At 39.8% G+C, this 23,252-nt stretch overlaps 1 protein-coding gene across 1 annotated transcript; it reads right to left on the bottom strand.

Annotated features, from left to right (window-relative positions):
• Window positions 1–261: 261 nt before the first annotated feature.
• On the bottom strand, window positions 262–20,771 carry LOC127231293 (zinc finger protein 426). Its single transcript, XM_051196817.1, has 7 exons — window positions 20,757–20,771; window positions 20,495–20,564; window positions 8,153–8,235; window positions 6,548–6,674; window positions 5,884–5,964; window positions 4,364–4,446; window positions 262–2,993 (listed from the first exon to the last, which is right to left on the bottom strand). Exons 1-7 carry the CDS (start codon window positions 20,769–20,771, stop codon window positions 1,731–1,733), a joined length of 1,722 nt encoding a protein of 573 aa, XP_051052774.1. The 3' UTR covers window positions 262–1,730.
• Between the last annotated feature and the right edge of the window lie 2,481 nt (window positions 20,772–23,252).

The raw sequence follows: 23,252 nt of genomic DNA on the forward strand, positions 1-23,252 counted from the left end.
TCAAGCGTTAGGACTAGGTTAGTGTGACACTGTTTTCACACTATTTGTCTTTTTCAAATTGATTCAGCAGGGTGGTGGTGGCGCATGCCTCTAATCCCAGCACTGGGAGGCAGAGACAGGTAGATCTCTTAGAGTTCATGGCCAGCTTGGCCAGCCTGATCTATAGATCAAGTTCCAGGACAGTCAGGGCTACAGGGCTACATGGAGAAACTTTTGTTAAAAAAGGAAAAAAAAAAAAAAAAAAGGAAGGAAGGAAGACAAACAAAAGAGATTTATAGATTTATTCATTATTTTAGGGCATGAGTGTTTTACCTACATGTATGTGTAACTATCATTTTAGTCTCACCCCTTGATTTGATGTTTAAAGATTGGATATTGAAGAAAAATGTCTAACAAAAAGAAACAAAAGCAAGCACAGGTTTTAAACTCAATCATATTTCCGCCTCCCAAATTTTAGGGTTGTACAAATGGGCCACTGCACTCAGACCTGCATGTAAGTAAAGCTTTTGGATAGTCTAAAGGTTTACTTTATTTATTTTTATATATATGAGCTTATGAAACTAAGTAACAGACCAGGTACCTTGGAGACTGGAAATCAAAGATCAGCATAACTCAGCTAGTTTCCTCTGGAGGCCATAGTATTTCTTCTTGTGGTAGCCATTTTTCTCTATTTGTAGGCCATTTGAAGACTTCCTATGGTCTTCTCTGTATGCATCCTGCTGCACCTTAACCTTCTGAGGACATCAGTCACTCTTCCCTAATGGACTTACTGCAACTTCCTTTCCCCTTTCCTTGTTACCATCTTTATGTGTGTAAGTATTTTTGCCTATACATGTGCACTCTATGTACACTGAGTGCTCAGAAACCAAAAGAGGGTATCAGATTCCCTGCAACTAGAGTTATGTGAAGGCTGGGAATTGAACCATGTCCTCTGCAAGAGGAACAGGTGCTTGTAACTGTCTGGGCCATCTCCAAGAGTCCCTCGTTTTAGTTTTTAAAATGTGTTATTATTGGGGGCTGGAATGAGGGCATGTGTGCCCCAGCATTCATGTGGAGGTCACAGGACAGCTTGTAAGTGCCAATTCTCTCCTTACCCTGTGGAGACCTAGGGAAAGAATGCAGGCTGTCAGTATTGTATGGAGAATGTTTTTTTCTGCTGAGCCATCTCAACAACTAACATTTTAATCCTTTAAGATTTTATTTATTCTACAGCATATGTGGGAAAGTGAACTAACATATGGAGGCCAGAGGACAAATTTAATGCATTGGTTCTTCTACCTTGTTGAGGCAGGGCAGAGCCTTTCTTGTTTTTTCAGCCATGCTGCATACTCCAGGCTAGCTGGCCTATAAGCCTCCAGGTGATTCTCCTTCCTCTGTCTCCTATCTTGTAGGACTGCTGAGAATACAGATGCATGACACTGTATCTGTCTACTTTACTTAGATGTGGATCAAATTCAAGTTGTAAGACATTCACAGCAAGTACTTTTATCCACTGAGCCTTCTTGTCAGCATTCATTTTAATTTTTTTGATATAGAGTATTTTTGTTACCCAATATGGCTTTAAATTTATCCCCCATCTTCAGCCTCCTGAGGAGCTGTCACACAGTACTGCTCCAAGCTATGGATATAATTATAATAGTCTCTCTCAAGTGTGAGTACCATCATGTCTTCAAAGTAAACTAAAGCAAATAATTGCTTTCTCACATAGCTAACATCAATTAGGCTTCTCACTAGTGAGTTCTTTCATGCCTTCGAAGTGAACGAGGATGGCTATAGGCTTTTCCACATTGCTGACACTTATATGGTTTTTCTTCTGTGTGAGTATGACTTATTTCATGAATTCTGAAGGAGCTGGGACAGATGAAAGCTTTCCCACACTCCCTACATTCATAGGGCTTCTCTCCAGTGTGGGTTCTTTCATGTATCTGAAATGAAGTGGAATGACTGAAGGCTTTTCCACACTGCTTACACTCATAGGGTTTTTCTCCAGTGTGGATTCGCATGTGAATTTTAAGGTGAGTGGAATAGTTAAAGGCCTTCCCACACTCCTTACATGTGTATGATTTTTTGGTACTGTGAGTTCTCATGTGATTATTAAGACATGAAGGATATCCAAATGCTTTCCCGCAAATCTTGCACTCACATGTCTTCTCTTCGGTATGCATTTTCAAATGCCCATTAAGATTTGAAGAGATAGCAAAGGCTTTCCCACATTTGACACACACAAAAGGCTTTTCTCCTGTGTGAGTTCTTGTATGTTGAATAAGTCGTGAGGATGTAAGAAAGGCTTTCCCACATTCCTTACATTCATAGGGCTTATCACCATTGTGAGATCTTACATGTATACTAAGACCTGAGTACTGAGTGAAAGCTTTCCCACACTGATTACATACATAGGGTTTCTCTCCAGTGTGAGTTCGTCCATGTATCTGAAATGAATTGGAATAATTGAAGGCTTTCCCACACTCTTTACATTCATAAGGCTTCTCACCAGTGTGAGTCCGCATGTGAATATTTAAATATGCAGGGTATCTATAGCCTTTCCCACATTCCTTGCATCTGTAAGGTTTCTTTGCATTGAGAGTTTCTATAAGCACAGCAAGTCTTGAGTTTATAAAACTTCTCCCATATTCATTCCAATCATAAAGTTTGTCTCCATTGTGAGTTCTTCTTCTATGTGTCTGAAGGTGTGACTGATTAATGAAAGACTTCCCACAGTCACTGCACTCCAAATATTTCTCTTGTGTAGCAATTTTCTGATTAATCTTAACTGGGATCATATAGGTTTCTTCACTCTGATTGAACTCAGAAAGTTTCTTACCAGCACAGTTTTTCTTCTGAACCATTAGAAAATCTTTTCTATCCTGACTACAATCATAATTATCCTGTGTAGTTTGAGTTTTCGTATGTGTTTTAAGGGATGAGAGATCACTGACGAATTCTCCAGATTTTGTCCAGTTATAGAGCTCCCTTCCACTCTGGCTTCCTGTCTGCTGATAAGAGCGAAGAACAACATTTTTTTTTTTTTTTGCAGTCAATTGATAAAGTTATAGCCATTAGATAACAAAACAACAAAACAAAAAATTATGATTATTTTTTGCTACATGTGAAATGTGGACTATATAGTTCGTACTTTGTTAACTGCTCAAAAGTGGTGTGATTACATCCCCCATGGAGGGATAACTGCCTTAATCTAGAGACAGGAGAGAAGCCCTAGTCCCTACTTCACATGACCTGTCAGATCTACATGACCCCAACTGGATGGCATTCCCCAACATATGAAATTGGGGTGGGGGGGATGGGAGGGTGGTTAGAGTGCATGTGAGAGGGCAGAGAGGGTAAAAGGGAGGGAAGGAGGAAGAGAGGAAGGGAGGGAAGGAAGGAGGGAAGGAGGGAGGGAGGGAGGGAGGGGGAACTGGGATCGACATGTAAAATAATAAACTAAATTTAAAAAAAAAAATGCTTTGACTCCAAAATTTAAGTTCAAGGGCAGTTACTGGGGAAAAGGATTTTTATTTTTGTTTCCACAGAAAATGAAAAGATGTGGATTCCTTCCGGACTAATGTGGTTTGATCAAGCCAGACCACCTGAAACAGAGTACCAGGTGATCCTACATTCAAAACAGCTGGACAAAGCAGCCTTACAGACTACAGCCAGGATTTCTGAATCTTCTTTGAATCCACCATGACAGCACCCCTTACCAGCAGGAAGTAGTTTGGAAAGAACAACACCCAAATTCCCAAATATTGTCTATAAATGTTTGTTTTCATTTAAATGGACTTAGTTATATTAAATAAATAGATAAATAGATAAATAAATAAATAAATAAATAAATAAATAAAAGAACTAGATGGAGGGATGCTCCCTTAACCTAGTCCTTACTCCAAATGACTTAACAGATTTTGTTGACCTCTCCTGGAAGATACCACCCTCCCTGTGGAGTTGTGGGGGAAATGGGATCAGAGGGAGGTCGTGGGGCATGGGAGGGAGGGAGAAATGGAGGGAAGGAGAGAGAGGGAACTGGAATCGATATGTAAAATAAGAAAAAAATAAATGAATCAATAAAAAAAAGAGTGGTGTGATTAAACACTCCACTGTGTCATCTGGTCTAATCTTTAAAAAATTTCTATACCATTCCAAAAAAAAAAAAAAAAAAAAAAAAAGATGTAATTTGTATGAGTTCTGAAGCAGTAAGTTTCATTACAAACCAGGGGCACAATTTCATATTATTTCTTCAGACATTTGCTCTTGGGTATTATCTGCTTCTCTCAAATCTCCTTTAATGAAATTGCTAGTTTTCTCCCTCAAAGGGCTTCAAGCCTCTAATTTTCTTTAAGAATAAAATAATTTTTTTTATTCTTACCATTTGCATCCCATTGGATATGTTACCCTTCAAAAATTCCTGCTGGAATGTTGAACATTTGGTTTCAAGCTGCATTTTCCACTCTGAAGTAAAATAGAAAAATAAATGTAAGAGTTTGGAGAAAGAAATGGAAAATGGGAATTAAAAAATAAGGCTCGAGCTAGAGAGATGGATCAGTGGTTAAGAGCACTGACTACTCTTCCAGACCATCCAGGTTCAATTCCCAGCATCCACATGGTAGCTAACAACTGTCTATACCTCTAAGATCTGACACCCTCACACAGACATCTGTGCAGGCTAATACCAATAAAATAAAATAAAAATAAATTATGTTTTTAAAAATAAGGTTCATTTATTTTTATTTTGAATTTTAAAAGGTATAAGAAAGTAGAAACAGATGAGGATATTTTTCTATTCTATTCATGAGACTGAGCATCCAAGCCTTGAACTCACTACACAGTCCACACTGTGCTGACTTCATAACCATTCTGCCTCAGCTTCCTGAGAATTATAGGACTGTGCCATCATGCCAGGCAAAGATAATGACACTGAATCAAATTTTTATATAGTATTAAAAGTTGATTCTATAAAAATTAAAACCGATGGTAAACAGAAAGAAATCAGGGAAAGGGAGTAGAAAATTCTAGAAAAAGAGCATCTCTCAAAGCAGTAAGTTTAAGTAAACTAAAAGAATATTGGAAGTTGAAGATTTTCCTTCTTGCTTCAGAGTTCTAAGACAAATTTTATCTTGAACAACTTTATTATAAGAGCTGGACTATTTAAACAGATAAAGTATTTATTGTATGTAAGGCTGAGCCTGATAGCATGTGTCTGTAATGCCAGTACATTTATGACAAGATGGGAGATGGAAGAAGGAAAATCATGAAGGCTGCTGGCCTAGCACATAGTAAACAAAGACACTGGCAAATGAAGTAGAAAGTGAGAACAGACATGAAAGGTTGCTCTCTGACTCGAAAATACATACTGTGGCAACCAACCAACACACACACACACACACACACACACACACACACACCATACACAAATATACAAGGATTTTTAGAGTTTTTAAAAATATTTGTTATCCATTCATTCACTTACTGAATGTGTGTGTGTGTGTACATATATAAGTGTGTCATTGCATGTATGTAGAGGTCAGCAGACTCTGGGGAGTTGGTTTTCTCTTTCCACCAAGTGGATTCCAGGGATTGAACTTAAATTATCAGGCATGGCTGCATATGCCTTTACCTACTGAGCCATCTCTCCAGTCCAACACAAGGGTTTTGTTTTTATTTTAAGTTTATTTCAGTTGTAAACATACCAGACTTTCATTAAATAGAATTTGCAAGCCCAGAGATGGTGGTACAAGCCTTTAATCCCAGCACTCGAAGCAGAGGCAGGTGGATCTCTGTGAGTTCAAGGCCAGCCTGGTCTACAGAGTAAGTTCCAGGACAGCCAGGACTGTTACACAGAGAAACCCTATCTCATGGGGGGAAAAAAGAATTTCCATGAATACTGACCTGGGAAAACTATCTTCTGACCTGTACTAAACTCTTCTTGTTCCAACCAAGAGACCAGACTTGGTTTGATGAGCTCATATCCTGTTCACAAGGTAAGACACATTGGTGAGAAGGCTCAGACAGAAAAATGACGGAACTTCCCAGGGTCCAAGATTAGAATTTTTGCTTTTTTTTCCCCCTTGTTTTGAGACCAGTGGGCTTCAAGCTCAAAGAAATATTCATTCAGCCTCTCAGTGCTTGAATTGTGCCACCAAACTTGGCTGGGGACTAGAGTTGTAACGATAACAGAGAAATTATTTTTAAGTGGCTAGTAATAAAAGTACCACCTGTCTATGCCTCAGAAGTTAGTTTGTTCTGGAGCATGAGACCCCAATTAATTTAGTCATCTATACATTTACAAAGCACTGGAGTTTTCTTTCTATAGTACTTTGGATTTGCACCCATGGCCCTGCAAATGATAGGTAGATACTCAACCACTGAGTCATATCTCAACCCAGGAGTTTACTTTTAATCAAACAGGAAGTAAGAACTGCAACAGCCAGGATCCCAGTACATTAAAACATATTTAGAGTGGGATACACCTTTAATTCCAGCATTCAGAAGGCAGAGGCAAAGGTTTTATCTGTGAGTTTGAGGTCAGCTTATTTTACCTACTGTAGCCTACCTACTGTGGCCAGGTTCTGGTAGTTCTCCAACATCACGTCTTTGTAGAGGTATCTCTGGGCTGGGTTCAGGGAGGTCCATTCCTCTTGAGTAAAATGCACAGTCACATCATTAAAGCTCACTAACTCCTGAAATATTGCAGACATGCTGGTTTTAGCCAAATAAGATCTTTGTTAATGAACATGAGGATGAGGAAATGGGACCTACACCTACAGAAAACTCCCTAGCCTCCACTTATGTGTTAAGATGTTTTCCCCAATTAATTCTTCACCTTATTTTCTGACAGAGTTTTTCATTAAACCTAGAAATTGCTGTTTCAGCTAGACTGGTTAACCAGTGAGTCCTGGAATCTATCTGTCTTCACCCCTAACCCTTAAATTATATCCATGCACAGCCATGCAAGTTTTACATGGGTGCTGGGGATCAAAACTCAGGTTCCTGTATTTGCACAAGCCCTTTACCCACTGAGTCATCTCATTAGGACCCTACCCACCTTTTTGCTTTGTTAGGGATTGAACCCAGAAACCAGGCTGAGCATGCTAGGCAAGAACTCTACCACTGAGCTCTATCCTCAGCCCTAATTTCCTCAAGTTATAGGGCACTACTGAATAGGAACAGGTACCAGCAATACATAGAAAATATTGAGGTATTTTTCTATAAGGACAGTGGCCAGCATTTCCTAAAGACATGATGAGCATGTGACATGAATAATGTCTGTAGAAAAGGAGACTGTCACCTACCTTATCATGTGCCAGAGAAGTCAACAATGGAAGAAACATTCAGTTGACCAGGAACCAGCAAGATGGCTCAGTGGGTAAACTCACTTGCCATCAAGCCTAATGACATGAGTGTGATCCTCAGACACACATGATGCAAGGAGAGAACTGACTTCTGCAAGTCCACACTGTGGACTCACATAAACATTTGCATCTATACATGTGCATTTGCATGCCCAGCCATACACATATGTAATAAAAAAAAAAAAACTAAAGATAAAGCCAGGTTATTACTAAAAAGTCAGGACTGCCTGTAAGCTTCCAACTCACTTAACAGGAAAAGTTTTGTTGTAACTCACTATCAACTTGACACAAACCTAGATGTATCTGGGAATAGGGAGTCTTGATTGAGGAACTACCTTCATCAGAGTGGCCTGTGGGGCATTTTCTTGATTTCTCATTGAAGAAGGAAAGTCCAGCCCATTGTAGGTGGTACCATTCCTTGGTAGGTAGATCTGGGATATGTAAGAAAGGTAGCTGAGCAAGCCAGGTGCATGCACCAGTAAACAGATCACATTACTGGTCTCTACGTCAGTTCCTGCCACAAGTTCCAGCCTTGGCTTGCCTCAGTGCTAGGTTATGATCTGAGAATTGTAAACTGAAATGAACCCATTTTCCCTACAAGCTGCTTTTGGTCCTGGTGTTTATCATGGCAACAGAAGGTAAACTACGACAGGCTCCATCTCTCAGGAAACTATAACAGAGAACTAAATCCTTAGGTGAGGTTCTATTTGCTTTAAATAGCTCTAGAGATAGATTTGTCCAGAGGAAATTGTCTAAAGGTGGAGCATTTTCAATGTGTGTGTATGTGTGTATTTTTTTTTTTTTACCTGAGAATTTGTCAGGCAGTTAGTCAACATCCTTTCTGCTGATACCTTTTCTTTTTGAAGGCAGACTGAGTCCCCTGAAAGATCTTATGGAAAAAGAAGCAGGTATGAATACTCAGTTGTCCATAATTTCATTCTTAGCCACAGAAGTCATTCCACCCTACTACAAAAGCCTTAAGTAGTCAATCTAACTACATACTGATGTCTCCCTCCCTCCTATCCTCCATCTTTCTTGTTCTATGTCTCTCAATGTCTTCCTCCCTCTCTCCCTCACTTGCTACCCACCACACACACACACACACACACACACACACACACACACACACACACACACAAACGTTCTTCCTCACCTGTATGTGCCACAGAATGCTAGAGCAGTCCTGTCCCATCTACAAAGAAGGATGGCAAGGAATGCTTCTTATTAGGATAACTCCATTAATAACAGCCTCATTTCACAAGTATGGAGGCTTTATGCCCTGAAAATGCTACTTTATCAGGGCTGGAGCTAGAGTTCAGTCAGTATAGTAATTGCCTAGTATGTATGAAGCACCAGGTTCCATCTTAGCATAAAAATGGACATGATGGTGCATACCTGTCATCCCAGCTCAAGAGGTGGAAGCAATAGGATCAGAAATTCAAGACCATTATCAGTTACCTAGCAAATTAAATGTCATATGGACTTCATGGTGCCCTATCTCAAAAAAGAAAAATGCTGGGGGATGAAGAGATGGTTCAATGGCTAAGATCACTGGCATCTCTTCTAGAGGACCTAGGTTCAATTCCCAGTATCCACATGTCAACTCAAAACTGTATAGTTCCAGGAGATCTGACACCCTCTTCTGGCCTCCATGGGAACTACACACACAATGCATAGACAAATACTAGACATACATATAAAAATAAAATCTAAAACAAAAAAATGGTACTTTGTCATGGTTATAAAACTTATAATGAAGACAGCACATTTTCCTTATAACACACTCCAGAGACATTACAAATATCCCTGTGGGTCAGCAAGTGAGTAAAAATCTTGCTACTAAATCTGTCAACCTGAGTTCATTTCCAAAGACCCACATGATAGGAGAGCACTGACTTGTAAAGGTTGTACACACACACACACACACACAAAACAAAGAAAGATCCCTTTTTTAAAAAAAAGTATTGTAGCTAATGACTGAGGAAAACACCCAATGTGGACCTTTGATCTCCACATGCGCACATTAGTGTGCACACACACATGAACATGTATACACACACACACACACAAAGAAAAAAAAAAATCCAAAAAAATAGAGACAAAATCCTTGGAGCATATTTCAAGTACTAGATCCTCAGTTGAAAACACTCAAATCATATAATTTTGCCCTTTCCTCTTCACTGGCAAACTCAGACTCTGCACAGCTGTTACCTACCCAGTATCTTCTCAAAGCACTACCTTTTTGTTCTCAAAGCAAAACCACATGAGTATTGGTGTTTTGTCTGCACATATGTCTATGTACCAAGTATGTACCTAATGTCTGCAAAGGTCAGAAGAAGGCATTTGATTCCCTGGAACTGGAGTGAGACAGTTGTGAGCCACAACTTGGGTATTGGCTGCCCTTTTGCAAGAGCAACAAGTTGAACCATCTCTGCAGTCCTGAAAATTCCCAGGGGAAACTTAGGAATTCTTCTGAAAAACAAAATCAGCAGACCTTACCATGGGATTAATCAGTTGCTGCCATCCTGTAACAGGGAAGTGGGTCTGAACAGTCCTTTCACTGGGGCTATCATCACTTTAGTGCAGCTAGTAAGTTTCAGTGCACAGTGGAACTCTCCACTACCTGTTGTATACAACCATTAGCATTCCTGTAATATGAGCCACTAATTAACATGAATTACTTAGTCATTATCTGTCAATTGTCATACATTAGCTGTATACAAAATGTACACATGAAGATCACTAAATATAGTACTCTCTGAAATATGAATTCCAGAGATACTAGTAGCTGCCATTTACTGAGTGTGCAAGAAGTATGTATGTATGTCGATTAATCATTATAATCACCCTTCCCAGTAAATATAATTGCCCTAAAAAGATCTACATTCAAAGCCAAGTATATATGGTGGTGCACAATGTAATGCCAGTGCTGTGGAACAATCTTTTTGTACACTATGAATATTTGTCGCTCTCATTGGCCTAATAAAGGGCTAAATGGCCAATATCTAGGCAGGGTAGGTGGGACTTGTGGATAAAAAGAGAGTACAGGGATGAAGAAGGGTGAAATTGCCATTCAGAAGCAGAAGTAGATGAACATGCCGTTTAAAAAAAAAAAAAAAAGTACCAACATGTGGTATACCACAAGAAATATGGGTTAGTTGAAAGACCTAGTTAGTAACATTTATAATTAATAAGTCTCTGTATGGCTGGCAGGACAGAAAATTCCACCTACATGCCAGCCCCTGGGAGGCTGAGTCAGGGGAATTGCTGTGAGTTCAAAGCTAGCCCAGGATACAAAACAAAACTTGACTCAAAAAGACATGGAGCTGGCAAAATGGCACATCATACATTACATATACACACAGAGAGAAAATAATCATAAAATTTAAAAGAAAACAAAACAGAAAAAAATCTATATTCAGAGAGCATTAGTGATTGCTCATTTATCATCCAGTTTAGAAATGATGATGCAGGACTTGAAGACTGGTATTCTTTCGTTAGTATGCAAACTTGTTCTCATCTTTAACAAGTGGTAAAATACAATGAGCAGATGGTTATTTTTTTAATTTTATTTTTTTAACTTGTGTGCATGTGTTCTGTATATGTAGAAGCCAAAAGGTGTCTTCCCTATCTTTATCCACCCATTCATTTAAGGTGGGGTCTCTCCTGAACCTGGAGCTCACAGTTTCTCAGCTATGCTGAAAGCCAGCAAGCTCCAGTGAACCTCTCTCCATTCTCCTTAGGACTGAAGTTAAAGATGTTAACTGGACACCTCGTTTGATACATGTGTGTGCTCAGATCCACAGCAAATGTTCTTAAACACTGAGCCACTTTATGGACCCAAAGTAATTCTTTTGCTTTCAAGTAAATTTTTGTTGGTGGTATTTGATTCTGTTTTGCAGATGTGGGAGATGGAACTCGGGATCTCATGCTGGGTACACAAGAGTTCTATCCCTGACATATATTACAGTATTAAATGTAAGAATATTTGAAAAGAGGGAACCTCAAAACATAAATTTAATGGTAAGCAACCTCAGCAAGTCTTGGTAGGAAAGACTGAACTCAAAAGCCATGCCTTCTCCTCCTAGTACAAAGAAGGCTAGAGCAAAATCAGTTCTGTTCAACACCTATTTTAGGGGTCTTTTTAGAAAACCATCTTTTAGCAATTTTTCATTTTAGGATTTGTTTGCTGGGCTGAAACAAGGTCTCACTATATAGCCTAGGCTAGCCTCCAACTCACAGCTATCTGCCCACTCAGTCTCTCAAATTCTAAGATTATAAGCAAGTACCACCAGCATTATTCCTTCCTTAGGTAATAAGGTAGGAATAGTATTTCATAGTGCTTAATTTTTTTCCACTGGAGTTTGCTTTTACTTCCTTCTCAGTTCCCCTCCCCCCCCCTTCCTGAGAATGGTTTCTGTGTAGCCCTCGCTAAGCTAGAACTTGTTCTGTAAATCAGACTGGCCTTGAACTTACGGATCCACCTGTCCCTACCCTGCCCCCCCCCCAGGTTGTTTAAAAAAAAAAACCAAAAAAAAATAAATAAATAAAACAAGATCTCGAGTCCTAGGCTAGCCTCAAACTCACTATGTAGCCAAAGTTGGCCTTGAGCTTCTACTCCTCTTGCATCCATCTCTTAAGTGCTAGAGTTAACATAGATGTGTGCCACCATGCCCACTTTATGTGGTAATTCTGATCAAACTCAAGAGTTTTGTGCATGCTAGGCAAGCACTCTACCAATTGAGTTACACCCTCAGCCCTCCTTTTGTTTTATCATTAAACATTATGTAATTAAAAACCAATTATGTGGACTGGAGAAATGGCTCAGCTGTTAAATCCTAGGCTCACAACCAAAAATACATATTTAAAAAAAAACATTTTCATTAAAATCTAATGGCAATCATTGATGAATCAAACCCATAACAGCAGTCCAACTGTAGTATAAGTTACACAGTTCATTTGGTTATCTATAAAACAAATTCACTCACAGAAACCTTACATGGGCCCTATTCCACAGATCAGACTAAAATATTGACTCTAAGATATTAGAACTCAAACACATGCATCTTTGGGGGAAGGGGGGGAAGCATGTGTCATGTGCATAAAGCCTAGAAGACATTGGATGGCCTGCTCTACCACTTCCCACCATATTCCAGAGACAGCATCTCTACTAAACCTTCAGCAGGTAAGCCCTGGCAATCCTCCTTTCTCTGCCTGTTATACTACTGAGCCTACAAGTACACAAAGGACTATGCCATGGATATTGAACTGCTTCTCATGCTTGTACAGCAAGTGTTCTTAATCACTGAGCCATATACACACATCTTAACTATGCCCTGGAGTTTTGACAATGGCTTATGTTGCAACACATGCCTAAACAAGGTTTAAAAAATACAAAACAAAACAACAATAACAACAAAAAATCTCTACAGAAAGCCTACAGTCCTCCCTTCCCAGTCCTTTCTTGAACTTGTGATATTCATGTTTCAGCCTTGAATTACAAGTACTTGAATTACAGGTATGTATCACAATGTCTGGCTCCCAGACAAACATTTCTATTTTCTTTTCTCTACTAGATATAATAAATCTGTAAATGAAATTGGGACAAGTTGTTCATTTTTTTTCTAAATGTTGATTGTGGAGGCAAAAAGACAAAAATAAAAAACAAAATTCCTCACTCTTGCTCCAGTGACTTGTGATTTTTTATCCAATGAGACCTTAACTCTTATTAAGTCCAAATGGCCAATATTTCCCCCCTTTTATTAACAATTAGTTTTCTAGTACAATACACCCCGATTACACCAATCTTAAGAGGACAAATGCTTATAAAGCTTACTATCTAACAGGATACTAAATTATCTTCTTTTATCCCAATGACCCCACACAAATGGCCCAGGACACAAGGCAGGTTAATGTCTATCAGCTGCTACAGAAAGGTACCCATTCTCTTTCAGAGGCAGCAAGGCCCTGAGAATTTCTTTGCTGTGTTTGTCAATAATGTATTGTAGTATTAGCAGTAGGTGTGTGTGTGTGTGTGTGTGTGTGTGTGTGTGTGAGTCAGAGGCCAACTTTCCAGAGTTGTTCACCTTTCACCATTATGTGTTACAGGACCACATTCAGGTTGCCAGCCTGTTGAGCCACTCTCTGGTCCCATAATGCACCCACATGGCAGCATAACACCTGTCTGTAACTCCAGTTGCAGGGGATCTAGTACCCTCACATAGACATACATGCAGGTAAAACACCAATGCACATAAAAATAAAGTACATCTTAAAAAAAAAAAAAAAAAAAAAAAAAAAACACCTGAGCCAGATAGTGGTAGCACATGCCTTTCATCCCAGCACTTGGAGTGTAAACTAATACAGCCACTTTGGAGATTAGTATGGCAGGTTCTCAGGAAAATGGGAATCAGTCTACCTCAAGATCCAGCAATTCCACTCTTAGCCATATACTCAAAGAACATACACGGACATACAACAGGGACATCTATTCAACTATGTTCATGGTAGCATTATCTGTAATAGCCAGAACCTGGAAGCAACCTAGATGCCCCTCAACTGAAGAATGAATAAAGAAAATGTGGTACATTTACACAATGGAGTACAACTTACTGGAAAACAAAAACAAACACAAACACATTGAAATCTTGAAATTTGCAGGCAAATAAATGGATGGAACTAGAAGAAGCCATCCTGAGTGAGGTAACTCAGTCACAGAAAGACAAACATGTTATGTAACCACTCACATATGGATATTAGACATAGAGCAAAAGATTAACAGTCTACAACCCACACCGACAGAGAAGCTAGGAAACAAGGAGGGCCCTAAGAGAGACATACATGGTCCCCCAGAGAAGGGGAAAGGGACAAGAGCTCCTGAACAAATTGGGACGGGGGGGGGGGAGGGTAGACGGGGGTAGAAGAGCAGGGAGTAGGAGAAAGATGAGGGGAGAAGAGGAGGGGGGAGCAGAATATGAGGGATCAGAATATTGAGTCAGGAAATGAATAGAGGAGAGCAAGAAAAGAGACACATCAATAGAGGGAGCCATTATAGCTTCAAAGAGAAAGCTGGCACTAGGGAATTGTACAGAGATCCACAAGGATGATTCTAACTAGGAATCTAAGCAATAGTGGAGAGGCTACCTTAAATGCCACCCTAGAGCCTTCATCTAGCAGCTGATTGAAACAGAAGCAGAGATCCACAGCTAACCACTGAGCCTGGAATCCAGTTGCAGAGAGAGGAGTGATGAACAAAGGGGTCAAGACCAGGCAGGAGAAACACACAGAAACAGCTGAACTGTCTGACCACTGAGGAACCAACATAGGACAGGGCCAGCCCCCCTGAACATGGGGAATCTAGGAGGCCTGGGCAATCTATAGGGCCTCTGGCTGTGGAACCAGTATTTATCCCTAGTGCACGAACACAATTCGGGAGCCCATTCCCTATGGAGGAGATACTCTCTCTCAGCCTAGTTAAATGGGGGAGGGCCGAGGTCCTGCCCCAAATGACTTGAAAGACTTTGATGATCCCTCATGGAAGGCCTCATCCTCCCTGGGAAGTGGATGGGGGAGCCAGTGGGATGGGAGATGGAACTGTGTAAAATAAGGTAGTTTCTAATTCAAATAGTATTTATTAAAAAAGAAAATCCTAGCACTTGGGAGGCAGAGGCAAGCAGATCTCTGTGAGTTTGAGACCAGCCTGGCCTACAAAAGCTAGTTCCAGGACAGGCTTCAAAGCTACACAGGGAAACCCTGTCCTGAAAAACAAAAGGACAAAACAAACAAAAAAACCACCTGAGAGAAATATATTAATATCATTTTCTGGAATTATATACTTGCCTTGAAATATTTGCTATATACATTTTGTATAATTATGAGTTGGGCATACATTTTGAATTTTAGTATTTCTTGAAAAGCAAAATCTCATACCATCTTTTTTAAATGCTTACAAGCTGGGTATAGTAATTTCAGTACTCTTGGAGGCAGAGGCAGGTGGATCTCTGAGTTTCAGGCTAGCCTGAGACCCTGTCTCAAAACAAAAAAAAAAAAAAAAAAAAAAAAAAAAAAAAAAAAGAGAGAGAGAGAGAAACCTGTACCTCCAATTAAAAAAAAGGTACAGTGACTTCAAGCCTATCTCTGGGATCCTAAGATGAACTTCAGATTTAAATAGAGGGCAAGAGACATGCATTAGTAAGCAGTTCTGGTTAATGTATGGTCCCCCTCATCATGATTCCCCAGGCTCCAGTCCCTCCTGTAACATAATCAGACCTCTTTCCAAGGGACAAACCCCTCCCCTATTTTGCCCCACCTACACACTGGTTCCCAGACTTTTACCTCTCCCAACACAAGAATCTTGTAAAAATACCAATTGAAGTGAGTCTACACTTTCAATAGTCTGATTTCCAAATGCAAGGCAGTCTCTCTTTAGAATTAACCTTTATTCCCACCAGGACAGTTAGAGATCCATCTGAAATTGTACAACTGAGTATTAACTAGATTTAACTAAATGACTGTTCATAACACAAATTTAAGTTTCCAGGAAATATGTTACATTAGGAGTGTTAACAACACCTGTTTTGTGTACTCACCCACTAGCCACAGCTTGATTGCACACACCAGCATCCAATGTGATTTAATTATTTTGTTGTTGTTTAGTTTTTCAAGACAGGGTTTCTCTGTGTAGCCCTGGCTGAACTTGCTCTGTAGTCCAGGCTGACCTCCAGCTCAGAAATTCACCTGCTTGTTTCCTGAGTGCTGGTATTAAAGGTGTAAGCCACCACCACCAAGCTATGAATTCTAATATTTTTTCAAGTGTATGTATGTGCACTATGTGCATGCCTGGTGCCCAAGGAAATCAGAAATCAAGTTCCAAGTCCTGCATGACAAGCACTTCTGAACACTGAGCCACCCACTGGTCCTGAAGTAAACAATCTTACCAAAAGCAACTTAAGGGATGATGGGTTTATGGGGCTTTCAATTAGAGACTATAGTCTATCACCAAGGGTGGATCTAGGCATGAATTGAAGCAGCTATTCACATGACATTGACAATCAAGAACAAAGCAATGAATGAATCCTTGCTTGCTTGCTCCTCTGTCTTATACATATAGCTCAAAGCCCAAAACCAGGGAATGGTGGCATTCTTAACAGTCTGGGGCTTCCTATAGGAATTAACAAACAAGGCACTGTCCTCACAGACATACCCACAGGCCAATCTGATTTACATAGTTCCTTACTGAGACTCTTTCCAGATGATGCCAGGTGGATAAGTTGACAATTAAAAGCTAACAGTCACATCATAAAGGAGAAAAATTAATAATCCAACAGGATGGGCTAAATGTAGTAGGGATAGGAGCGCAAAATAGAAGAAGTATGGGGAAAGACAACATTAAAAGCCTTTGGAAAACATTGTATAGAAGCCTACCTTCCTAAAATATATACTAACATAAAAATAGTCTAAATAGCATTGCCTTGTAATCAGGCCAGCAATGGATTACTTCTGTTGGTAGTGTTGCACAGGCCTCCAAACATTACAAACCATTACCACTACTCTTGGTTACCCTTCAGAACTTGAGAATAAGACCCTATTGCTGAAGACACCACATACTTGAGCCACAGAACATGAAGAAATAAAGTTGTTCTTAACCTGGGAACCTCATCCCTACTCACTAGCTTTCATAGTGCTAAGTGCTATGCATGCTATTAGGGAGAGGAGGGAATCACCAATCTTTTTTTTTTTTTAATATACATTTTTATTTTATGCTCATTGTTTTGCCTGTATGTATGTCTGTAAGGATGTCATGTCAAGGGCTGGAGAGATGGCTCAGCCGTTAAAGGCTAGGCTCACAACCAAAAACATAAGGATGTCATGTCAAAACCCTAGAACTGGAATTACAGATAGGTGTAACCTGCCATGTGGGTACTGGGAATTTGTCAATAATATTTTAAAATAAAGGATACATTCCCATCAGAAAAAAAAAAAAAAAAAAAAAAAAAAGGCACTGCAAGCAAGATAGCTCAGTAGAAAAAGGTGCTCACCATCAATCCCTGAGACTTACAGGTTGCAAGGGGGAACCAACTCTCCCAAGTTGCCCCCTAATCAACAACCCCCACCCCGCATGCAAATAAAGGAAAGGATGAGTGAGTAAAAGGTGTTGTATTTTTGTGTGACATTAATAGTGTGCCATGGCCAGTAAAATGGTTCAGTGGATAAAGCCAGAAAAGTTGAGTTCGATCCCTTGGTTTTAACAGACAACCTATTTCCATAAATGCTGTGGCACTCCTGTGCACGCGCATGCACACACGCGCGCACACACACACACACACACACACACACACACACACACACACAAATAAATGTGATAACAAGATATGCTAAATGAAAATCCTGGAAGATACTAGCAATGTCATACATGTGGTCCTAGAGAAAGTGTACACATCACAGATGTTATCTGAATGGCCTATGTTTGATGACAAAATTGCTGCAATACCTCGAAGGCAACCTGGAAAAGTATACTGTGTTCATGCTGGAAGAATGAGGCATACTACAGATAACAAGCTGTTGAAATAGATGCAGAGGAACTGGTGAGATGGTTCAATGAGTACAGTGCTTATTATGCAAGCCTGCTGACCCAAGTTCAATCTCTGGAATCCACATCAAGTGGAAGGGCGGGGAGAGAAGCAACTCTACAAAGTTGTCCTCTCACCTCCGTGCACACATACCCACAATAATAAATTAAATAAAAGGGGAGCTGGAGAGATGGCTCAGTGGTTAAGAGTACTAACTATTCTTCCAGAGGATTCAGGTTCAACTCCCAGTACCTACACAACAGCTCATAACTGTCTGTAACTCCAAGATCTGATGCACCATACATGCAGGCAAAACATCAACACACATAAAATAATTTTTTAAAAAGTTAAACAAAAAGAAACAGGCACTAAGAAATGTTTACAAGTTGTTAAATGAACAGAATTATTCAATATTGTAGACAGGAACTTTAATTACGGACCCATAACATTGAGACTGCAGTAATATAAGGTACTGTCTACATATCTGTCTGATTCATGAAAATTAATCATACAAATTTTGGATTTTGAGTTAGATAAGAAAATAGAACTTATTACTTACTTACACATGACAAAATTTACCACACATTCATTTTATATTATTCACATTAAAATACAGACATATAGAAATACATAAATCACAGTAATCATGAACCAGGAGAACAAGGAAACATGGATTATATAGTGAGTTCCAGGTCATCTAGGCTATACAGCAGGAATCTATCTCAAAAACCATAAATGAAAATGTAAAGACTGATGTAACCCACTAAATTACATTTTATTTTAAGCTCTTGAATAGGGCTCATTTTAAAATCATTAACTCAAGGTGGACACACTTATACTCACAACTCTGGGGAGTCTGAGGTAGAAGGCTAACCAGCCCACACAACATAGCAAGACCAAACAACAAACAAACAAATAAATAAATGCCCAAACTTGGAAGTTTCAAGGTTCCTTTATTTTACTCACTTGAGTTCACAGCCAGCAAAAATGGTGGTTGGGGAATGAGATGTGGGGGACAGGTAAAGGGGGGAGGAGGGCACAAAGGAGAAAGAACCATTCAGCAGAACAAAATTACAAAGCAAAAATTAAAAACACTTAGGAAATGTCATCCCAAAACAATATAAATCCAGACAGACTTTTACTATGTAATGCTGATGGCCTCATCTTGTGATTCTCTACCTCTGTTTCCCAAGTCCTCGTATTACAGGTATGTATCACTCGTTGATTTTTTGTTTGTTTGTTCCCTCAGCTCCCCAAGCACTAGCATTACAGCTCCTGGGAATATAGCCGAGTGCTATTACTCACTTGAAATGGACAAGTGAGCCCCCTTTTCAAAAAAAAAAAAAAAAAAGCCTTGAAGTTACAACTAAAAATCTGTTTATTTTCCCCAAAACAAGTTTTAAATGAGGCTAAAAAAAGATTGATTCAAAAATTGCTACCTAGAGAAAAGACCTGGAAAAGGGGTCTTTTCTAATGAATGTCAAAATAAAACGTATGTATGTCCTCTGACCTAGAACACATGACCTTAAAAGCTCACTCTGGCAATACACCTCCTTATATAAATACAGGTAAGGGGGAATAAGAAGACTGGCAAATTGGCTAAAGGCACTTGCAGCATAAGCCTGTGTACCTGAGTTGGGTCACCAGAAACCACATAAAAGAATCAACTCCAAAAAGTTGTCCTCTGACCACAACCATGTCACCATCATTCAGGTACAAGCATGCACACATACTAATTAAACAAAAATTAAATTTAAATTTAAAATTAAAAACAAAAAGGCAGGGACATGTACTCACTGCAGGTAACTAATGAATGTTTCAAAAAATTAAGTGGGATGGGAGCTAGGGTACAAGACATTCCTCCTGTCAAACTATCAGCCTACAAATTTCTTTTATTTAAAAGAAAAGAAAATCTGTAAAAAAAAATGTTGGGGTTATGGCTTGGTGCAGAGTGAAATGGGGGGGGTTGTGGGAGAGAAAACACTAATTTACCAATCTTAACATTTAATTCTATGATTTTTGCTAAGAAAGCTTCCCACATTTCTTTGTTGAGGTCCACATTTTTAAGCAGTTTGGTGATGAACAGGCCTAAGAGGAAACGCGTGTAGCATATGCAAGGCCATGGATTTGGTCACTAGTACAGTCTATAAAGGGTGGAGGCACAAACACAGGCCTGGGAACTTTAGGTGTACAGAACAGCTCCCTATTGTTTATTGAGTTTTTGTTTTGTTTTTAAATGCAGTGTTTCACTATGTAGCAGTGGCTAGCCTGGAACTCATTATGTAGACCAGGATAGCCTGGAATTCATAGAAATCCTCTTGACTCGAGTGCTGAGATTTAAGGCATGCACAGTCATACTGGGCTGGGGTTTCTTGTGTGGACTTGACATTTATATTCTCACAAGAAAAGACGTACATTCTAAGTAACTAAGTATGTCTTTGTATCTGAAGCTAATTGTCAAAATTAAATACAAAAATACAACGCAACAATATGAGTCAAGCTCTCACCCGAAACATTCGTTACAATTTTTTTTAAAGGAATTCGGCATTTTCCAAAAGCCACCTTTCACGAAATGCTCACCTAAGGCGCTGAAATCACAAGGTTTATGAGGCCGATCACTCCAACTACTCCAGCGAAAATTCGTTCCCTTCTGAGAGAAAAAGAGAAAAAGAGAAAGAGAGAAAGAGAGAGAGAGAGAGAGAGAGAGAGAGAGAGAGAGAGAGAGAGAGAGAGAGAGAGAGAGAGAGAGAGAGATGCCCTGGCCGCTTTTGAAGAGCGGGAGATGCAGCCACTACAGTGCCACCCCGGTGACTCAGAGCCCGAGTGGCTCAGACTAGGCCACGTCCGGAAACGCCATGGCGTGTGAAGCAGAGCTCAGCACCCTCGTCCTTTATCTTCCCCATCAACCTCAGGCAGCCCCTTTACCACGGAACTCACAAAGGGTGCAGCTCCCCTACGGAGCTATTGAGTGCAGATATGGCCCGGAAAAGAAGGTCGCTGTCTTTACGTCACTTCCGCCCGCGCTTGGTTTGCTAGGTTTTGAATACCTTAGTTTAGTCCCTTTGTCAGAATTCTGGTTTCTTCGCAGTGAGGGCGGAGGCGCTGTCGTGGCTTCACAGCGGGAACTGGAGACCAATAGTGGTTTCGTGGACAACACAGATTTACAACCTAGGATGTGGGTCAGGCTAGAGGTGGGAGCGGAAGTCTTAGGTAACGCCCAGACCCTGTCATGTAAGCCCTCCCACAAGGTTTCCTGCGGGTACTGCCACCACAGGAAGCTCATCAGAAACTTTTCAGCCTGTCTCTGCCGCGTTAAAACTCAAGCTTTTAAAACCCTTGCTTTCCATAGCTCCCTAATTCAGCAAGGAACAAAGGCAGTCTCACTTCCGCAATCCTTTCAAGGTGTTGGGATTGCTTTTGGTAGGTTGCAACCATCAACAGATCAACCCTACCTCAACTCATTCCACCAGGCTCAGGAGCCAATAAGTTTTTGACTGGGAATCCTTAATTACTGTGTGAGTCTTAGCTTTCTCCTAACCCTATCTGCATGTTTCCCAAGTCCCCAGTTCTGTTGAATCCCCTGGATCATCTCAGGTCACAGGAAAAATGATCAAACAATTCTACACTGTTAGATGCTGACACTCCCTTGATATATGAATGAAGAGCCAGCTTAACAACCTCACAATTAGTATTAGAAGTCCTTTTTTTTTTTTTAATGTATTGTGTAGTGTTCTGTCCAAATGTAACCCCTGCAGGCCAGAAGAGGGCACCAGATCTCATTACAGATAGTTGTGAGCCATCATGTGGTTGCTGAGAATTGAACTCAGGACCACTGGGAGACCAACTAGGGTCCCTAACCACTGAGCCATCTCTCCAGATCCTATTAGAAGTTTTTAAAAGCAATTTTCAGAACTGAATTCTGCTGACTTCTATTGGTCACATTAAATTAAGACCAGCTCACATAAAAGGGGAAAGTAGCTGTTACTCCACCTTCTGATGAACTTCGAATTTATGGCTATGAATTATCTCAGGATGCATGGATTTGTTCAGTCATGGATTGTTCTGCCATGGTTTTGTTCAGTCAGGGACTTGTGCTGCCACAGAAACAATACACTAACAAGAAATAAGTGCACACTTAAACTGAAGGAAAAGCTCAGCTTTTCCAAATTAGGGATAAGACCCAAATGAGAGCTGGCCTCAAGTAGACTTCACTTATGTACTCCTTAGAGTTAAAATCATCTTTAAATCTTTTAGGCCCCAGCCCCAGGTTACAGTTTGAACATATAAACAGACAGGAGACTACAAGTCTAGCCACCTGGTCAGATGGGAGATTTACACAGCAAAAATATTGCCAAAACTATTAAGTACACCAGTGTTCTTTTCAAATAGATGTGACCCAGGGTCATATTGTCCTTCTGGCAGAATTATGCCAGGAACTAACATCCATTGTGATGCTACTGTACCTAGAGCTGCCTGTTCAAAATGCATGTTCTCTGGGGATGGGACTAATGGCTGGTCAATCCTTGTGAACAAACATTCACATCCTAACATCATGAAGGCTTGAGTAGCACACTAATTTGGGGTATTGGTGTGGGGGGGGGGACTACTTCATAAGCTCAATTCTACTTTGTGTGATTTACTGTCTCCTAAGCAAATCTATTAACAGATCCTCTACAAAATCAATTGTTACTCTGATTTTCTTCTGTGTCATTGTAATGGTGCATTCGAAACTAGGGCTCTGCAATTGTGATGCTCAGGAAGTAAATGATGGGAATTTGTGTGTAAACTGTCTAGTCTACTTGGTTAGAAAGAAACAATATGAACAGATTTTATTTTAAAACTGGATTTAATGTTTTAGAATAGCAACTAAAATAAAAGTAAGTGGAGTACATAAATTTCAAGCTTTGGGTAAAATTTCAATGAAAACATCATTACAAAGAGAAGATAACATGCAAAAAATACAGAAGAAAAAAAAACAAAAAAAAAACAAGTACCTAAACTCCAATTCTGTTACTAATTGCATTATACATAATGGTCTAAAAGAATTGTTAATCATGATTTTTCAAGTATTAAGAGTTTTAAAACTCTAACTAAAGTATGTATAAAAGACACATCTACAACTGGGTTATAACTCAGTGGTTACCTTGTGTAAAGCCCTAAGTTTGAATCCTAGCACCCCCCCCCACTTTTTTTTAAACTAAGGATACAAAAAGAAAGCTTATACATACATACATACATACGTGTGTGTGTGTGTGTATCCATGTAAGTACCTATCACAGTCAATGGAATAAAAACTATATCAGAAAGTTTCAATATTTCAAGACAGTTTTTTCCCTCC

This window comes from Phodopus roborovskii, unplaced genomic scaffold, assembly GCF_943737965.1.
Source record: "Phodopus roborovskii unplaced genomic scaffold, PHOROB, whole genome shotgun sequence".
Classification (NCBI taxonomy): domain Eukaryota; kingdom Metazoa; phylum Chordata; class Mammalia; order Rodentia; family Cricetidae; genus Phodopus; species Phodopus roborovskii.